At 50.8% G+C, this 6,543-nt stretch overlaps 1 protein-coding gene across 1 annotated transcript; it reads left to right on the top strand.

Annotated features, from left to right (window-relative positions):
- Nucleotides 1-1,594: 1,594 nt before the first annotated feature.
- On the top strand, nucleotides 1,595-3,398 carry LOC118938903 (leucine-rich repeat extensin-like protein 1). Its single transcript, XM_036945563.1, has 4 exons — nucleotides 1,595-1,772; nucleotides 2,028-2,195; nucleotides 2,557-2,724; nucleotides 3,193-3,398. Exons 1-4 carry the CDS (start codon nucleotides 1,595-1,597, stop codon nucleotides 3,396-3,398), a joined length of 720 nt encoding a protein of 239 aa, XP_036801458.1.
- The last annotated feature ends 3,145 nt before the right edge of the window (nucleotides 3,399-6,543 follow it).

Consider the following 6,543-nt stretch of genomic DNA (forward strand, 5'->3'; position numbering starts at 1 on the left):
GACAGATGGACTGTTAGTGAGACACTGGGTCTGTGTTTGACAGACAGACTGTTAGTGAGACACTGGGTCTGTGTTTGTATGTTAGTGGGACACTGGGTCTGTGTTTGACAGATGGACTGTTAGTGGGACACTGGGTCTGTGTTTGACAGATGGACTGTTAGTGGGACACTGGGTCTGTGTTTGACAGATGGACTGTTAGTGGGACACAGGGTCTGTGTTTGACTGTTAGTGGGACACTGGGTCTGTGTTTGACAGACAGACTGTTAGTGAGACACTGGGTCTGTGTTTGACAGATGGACTGTTAGTGGGACACAGGGTCTGTGTTTGACAGACAGACTGTTAGTGGGACACAGGGTCTGTGTTTGTATGTGTGTATGTTCACACTCATTTCTTGTTTAGGGGTAGTAAAAGGTAATCACCCCTTGACTTTGTTCCTGTCTGAGGGTGAAGGGGGTTGTAATAGTTGGCCCAAATTGGTCGAGACAAACCTTGAACCGCTTCCCAACACATAAACATCTAACGTGTTAGTGGAGTTTCCACACTACTCATACTCCAGGCTGAATCAATCAATGTAGAGGGACATGTCAAGACAACACGCGTCCCAAATGGCACCCTATTCCCTATTTAGTGCACTACTTTTGACCAGGACCCATAGGGCTCTGCTTAAAAGTAGTGCACTAAATAGGGAAGAGTGTGCCATTTGGGAAGCGGGTCACATATTTTACGGCCAGTCCAGTCCTGAGGCAGTCGCCCGGCTGGTCGATCTCACATACACAATATTTCCATTCTAGCTGGTACCGTTCTAAAGACCTGTCTGTCACAAGGGGTTTTTTTCACAGAGAACAAGCCAATTTACTGCGGTGCCAATTACAACCGCCACATTTTGGGCCAACTTTTATTTTTCCACCTGCGGAGGTCGCGGTTCAGACGTCTTGGAGAGATGTTTTCAGATTAATTAAATTATTTCTCTGGCGCGATGCTTGGACTTGCTAAGCGCCCGTTCTCTTTCAACAAAGAGCACCAGTGGAGTGGAACGGATCTCACATGAGATTTCAACAACACACTGCAGTTATTTCACAAAAAAAAAAAAAAAAAACTATTTTCTTCCTAGATAAATATGGAGAGAAAAAAAAAAGTTTGAGTAGATGTATTCGTTTTAGAGGTTTAGCATTTCAAACTCATTTAACACGCCGCCAGGCCAGTGGTGTGTCATTTCATACCGCACCCCAAGTACCGTCTCAGAGACTTGGAAACATTCACAAGGCAGTGTTTAGTAAAAGTTCAAGAGAAAACAACACTTGTGGTTGTATCCAAAATGGGCCCTTGTTAAAGATTGTGCACTGCATAGGGAATAGGGTGGAATTTAGGAGGTGTCCTTCTGCTTCAGTGTGAATCATTTCCACTGATCCCGTATCCTCTTGCTCTTTAAACACATCTATTAGCACTGAGCCCTATCACCCCTATCACCCCCTCCTCCCCACCACAACCATGTCTGAAGAGCCCTATGGTGAGAGACCCATCACCCCCTCCCCCACACCACTATGTCTGAAGAGCCCTATGGTGAGAGACCTATCACCCCCTCCTCTACACCACCATGTCTGAAGAGCCCTATGGTGAGAGACCCATCACCACCTCCTCTACACCACCATGTCTGAAGAGCCCTATGGTGAGAGACCTATCACCCCCTCCCCCCCCACCACCATGTCTGAAGAGCCCTATGGTGAGAGACCCATCACCCCCTCCCCCCACCACCATGTCTGAAGAGCCCTATGGTGAGAGACCTATCACCCCCTCCCCCCACCACCATGTCTGAAGAGCCCTATGGTGAGAGACCTATCACCCCCTCCCCACCACCACCATGTCTGAAGAGCACTATGGTGAGAGACCCATCACCCCCTCCCCCCCACCACCATGTCTGAAGAGCCCTATGGTGAGAGACCCATCACCCCCTCCCCCCCACCACCATGTCTGAAGAGCACTATGGTGAGAGACCCATCACCCCCTCCCCCCCACCACCATGTCTGAAGAGCCCTATGGTGAGAGACCCATCACCACCTCCTCTACACCACCATGTCTGAAGAGCCCTATGGTGAGAGACCCATCACCCCCTCCCCCCCCACCACCATGTCTGAAGAGCCCTATGGTGAGAGACCCATCACCCCCTCCCCCCACCACCATGTCTGAAGAGCCCTATGGTGAGAGACCCATCACCCCCTCCCCCCACCACCATGTCTGAAGAGCCCTATGGTGAGAGACCTATCACCCCCTCCCCCCCACCACCATGTCTGAAGAGCCCTATGGTGAGAGACCCATCACCACCTCCTCTACACCACCATGTCTGAAGAGCCCTATGGTGAGAGACCCATCACCACCTCCCCCCCACCACCATGTCTGAAGAGCCCTATGGTGAGAGACCCATCACCCCCTCCCCCCCACCACCATGTCTGAAGAGCCCTATGGTGAGAGACCCATCACCCCCTCCCCCCCACCACCATGTCTGAAGAGCCCTATGGTGAGAGACCTATCACCCTCTCCCCCCCACCACCATGTCTGAAGAGCACTATGGTGAGAGACCCATCACCCCCTCCCCCCCACCACCATGTCTGAAGAGCCCTATGGTGAGAGACCCATCACCCCCTCCCCCCCCACCACCATGTCTGAAGAGCCCTATGGTGAGAGACCCATCACCCCCTCCCCCCACCACCATGTCTGAAGAGCCCTATGGTGAGAGACCTATCACCCCCTCCCCCCCACCACCATGTCTGAAGAGCCCTATGGTGAGAGACCCATCACCACCTCCTCTACACCACCATGTCTGAAGAGCCCTATGGTGAGAGACCCATCACCACCTCCCCCCCACCACCATGTCTGAAGAGCCCTATGGTGAGAGACCCATCACCCCCTCCCCCCCACCACCATGTCTGAAGAGCCCTATGGTGAGAGACCCATCACCCCCTCCCCCCCACCACCATGTCTGAAGAGCCCTATGGTGAGAGACCTATCACCCTCTCCCCCCCACCACCATGTCTGAAGAGCACTATGGTGAGAGACCCATCACCCCCTCCCCCCCACCACCATGTCTGAAGAGCACTATGGTGAGAGACCCATCACCCCCTCCCCCCCACCACCATGTCTGAAGAGCCCTACGGTGAGAGACCCATCACCCCGTCCTCTACACCACTATGTCTGAAGAGCCCTATGATGAGAGACCTATCACCCCATCCCCCACCACCGTGTCTGAAGAGCCCTACGGTGAGAGACCCATCACCCCCCCCCCCACCACCATGTCTGAAGAGCCCTATGGTGAGAGACCCATCACCCCCTCCCCCACACCACCATGTCTGAAGAGCCCTACGGTGAGAGACACATCACCCCCTCCCCCACACCACCATGTCTGAAGAGCCCTATGGTGAGAGACCCATCACCCCCTCCTCTACACCACTATGTCTGAAGAGCCCTACAGTGAGATACCCATCACCCCCTCCCCCACACCACTATGTCTGAAGAGCCCTACGGTGAGAGACTCATCAGCACCCAGCCTGAGGCGAAACAGTGACAAGCCAAGTACAACCAGAGTATCACTATATGAATGGAGATGAATGGGGCCTGGAAGAGTCATTAGCAGAGAGCAGCACACTCTCATTCATTTAACACAGCTGGCCAGCCAGGGTCAGGACAGCCAAGATATCTAACAGACCTCAGGTAGTGTGTGTGTGTGTGTGTGTGTGTGTGTGTGTGTGTGTGTGTGTGTGTGTGTGTGTGTGTGTGTGTGTGTGTGTGTGTGTGTGATATCTAACAGACCGGACGGAACAGACAGCAGCTCTCTAAGATCTATGAAGAGAAGTCGGAGCTCAATCATCTCCAGAATAAACTAGACACGATCACCTTGGAGTGAAAGAAGTTAGAACTAGAAACGATCACCTTGGAGTGAAAGAAGGCAGAACTAGAAACGATCACCTTGGAGTGAAAGAAGGCAGAACTAGACACGATCACCTTGAAGTGAAAGAAGTTAGAACTAGAATCGATCACCTTGGAGTGAAAGAAGGCAGAACTAGAAACCATCACCTTGGAGTGAAAGAAGGCAGAACTAGAAACGATCACCTTGGAGTGAAAGAAGTTAGAACTAGAAACGATCACCTTGGAGTGAAAGAAGGCAGAACTAGAAACGATCACCTTGGAGTGAAAGAAGTTAGAACTAGAATCGATCACCTTGGAGTGAAAGAAGTTAGAACTAGAATCGATCACCTTGGAGTGAAAGATGGCAGAACTAGAAACGATCACCTTGGAGTGAAAGAAGGCAGAACTAGACACGATCACCTTGGAGTGAAAGATGGCAGAACTAGACACGATCACCTTGGAGTGAAAGAAGGCAGAACTAGACACGATCACCTTGGAGTGAAAGAAGGCAGAACTAGACACGATCACCTTGGAGTGAAAGAAGGCAGAACTAGACACAATCACCTTGGAGTGAAAGAAGGCAGAACTAGACACGATCACCTTGGAGTGAAAGAAGGCAGAACTAGACACGATCACCTTGGAGTGAAAGAAGGCAGAACTAGACACGATCACCTTGGAGTGAAAGAAGGCAGAACTAGACACGATCACCTTGGAGTGAAAGAAGGCAGAACTAGACACGATCACCTTGGAGTGAAAGATGGCAGAACTAGACACGATCACCTTGGAGTGAAAGAAGGCAGAACTAGACACGATCACCTTGGAGTGAAAGAAGGCAGAACTAGACACGATCACCTTGGAGTGAAAGAAGGCAGAACTAGACACGATCACCTTGGAGTGAAAGAAGGCAGAACTAGACACGATCACCTTGGAGTGAAAGAAGGCAGAACTAGAAACGATCACCTTGGAGTGAAAGAAGGCAGAACTAGACACGATCACCTTGGAGTGAAAGAAGGCAGAACTAGAAACGATCACCTTGGAGTGAAAGAAGGCAGAACTAGAGTGAAATAAGGCAGAACTAGAAACGATCAACTTGGAGTGAAAGAAGGCAGAACTAGACACGATCACCTTGGATTGAAAGAAGGCAGAACTAGAAATGATCACCTTGGAGTGAAAGATAGCAGAACTAGAAACGATCACCCTTGGAGTGAACAAAGGCCAGGTCAAGTCAGAGCTTATAATTTATGCAGATGAGAGTAGGAGAGCATTTTAGGACAGTGGAGAATGGTCTCATCCCAAATGGCACCCTATTTCCTATAAAGTGCACTACTAAGTAGTATATAGGGAATAGGCCCTTAGGGCTCTGGTCAAAAGTAGTGCACTATAGGGAAACCAGGCCCTAAGTAGTGCACTATAGGGAAACCAGGCCCTAAGTAGTGCACTATAGGGCAACCTGCCCTAAGTAGTGAACTGTAGGGAAAACAGGGCCATAGGGCTCTGGTCAAAAGTAGTGCACTATATTGGAAATACGGTGTCATTTAGGACTCACACTGTGTGTGTTTCTGTTTGTTTACGAGAGTTGCAGTCCAGCGCTATGGAAACCACTGAGCCGTCGAAAATCCAAGACAGCGACCCTCCATATCCCGTTTACACTTTCGCATTCTCCATCAGAGGCTATTTTGGTCTGCTTGGGGAAAACAAGGGGAGCGACTGTGGAAGCATGCGGGTGTACTGGATTCTCGGGATAGTTCTCTCCCCCTTTAAGGCAGACCACAGAGGGATCAGAGGAGGACCTGGCCTCCCCTTTAAGGTAGAATACAGAGGACCTGGCCTCCCCTTTAAGGTAGAATACAGAGGACCTGGCCTCCCCTTTAAGGCAGACAACAGAGGGATCAGAAGAGGACCTGGCCTCCCCTTTAAGGTAGAATACAGAGGACCTGGCCTCCCATTTAAGGCAGAATACAAAGGACCTGGTCTCCCCTTTAAGGCAGACAACAGAGCGATCAGAGGAGGACCTGGCCTCCCCTTTAAGGCAAACAACAGAGGGATCAGAAGAGGACCTGGCCTTCATTTAAGGCAGACAACAGAGGGATCAGAGGAGGACCTGGCCTCCCCTTTAAGGTAGACTACAGAGGGATCAGAGAAAGACCTGACCTCCCCTTTAAGGTAGACTACAGTGGACCTGGCCAACCCTTTAATTAAGGAAGACTACAGAGTGATAAGAGGAGGACCTGGCCTCCCCTTTAAACCAGACTACAGAGTGATAAGAGGAGGACCTGGCCTCCCCTTTAAACCAGACTACAGAGTGATAAGAGGAGGACCTGGCCTCCCCTTTAAACCAGACTACAGAGTGATAAGAGGAGGACCTGGCCTCCCCTTTAAACCAGACTACAGAGTGATAAGAGGAGGACCTGGCCTCCCCTTTAAACCAGACTACAGAGTGATAAGAGGAGGACCTGGCCTCCCCTTTAAACCAGACTACAGAGTGATAAGAGGAGGACCTGGCCTGCCAATAAGTCCTTGAGAAAAACCACCAGGAAAAAAAGTGTGCTGTGGAGTCCATCCCAAATGGCCCCCTGTGTCCCTACTGTTGGCCAGGGATCAGGAAGTGCGAGCAGCCCTGGTGAAAAGTAGTGCACTACATAAGCA

This window comes from Oncorhynchus mykiss, chromosome 15 (assembly GCF_013265735.2).
Source record: "Oncorhynchus mykiss isolate Arlee chromosome 15, USDA_OmykA_1.1, whole genome shotgun sequence".
NCBI classification, from domain to species: domain Eukaryota; kingdom Metazoa; phylum Chordata; class Actinopteri; order Salmoniformes; family Salmonidae; genus Oncorhynchus; species Oncorhynchus mykiss.

Excerpts from the sequence above, each read along its gene's own strand:
- LOC118938903 (XM_036945563.1), top strand. The coding sequence starts at position 1,595 with ATGTCTGAAGAGCCCTATGGTGAGAGACCCATCACCACCTCCTCTACA. Across the intron at positions 1,773-2,027 it reads CATGTCTGAAGAGCCCTATG|AGCCCTATGGTGAGAGACCC; the intron begins GTGAGAGACCTA and ends CCATGTCTGAAG. Across the intron at positions 2,725-3,192 it reads CATGTCTGAAGAGCCCTATG|AGCCCTATGATGAGAGACCT; the intron begins GTGAGAGACCTA and ends CTATGTCTGAAG.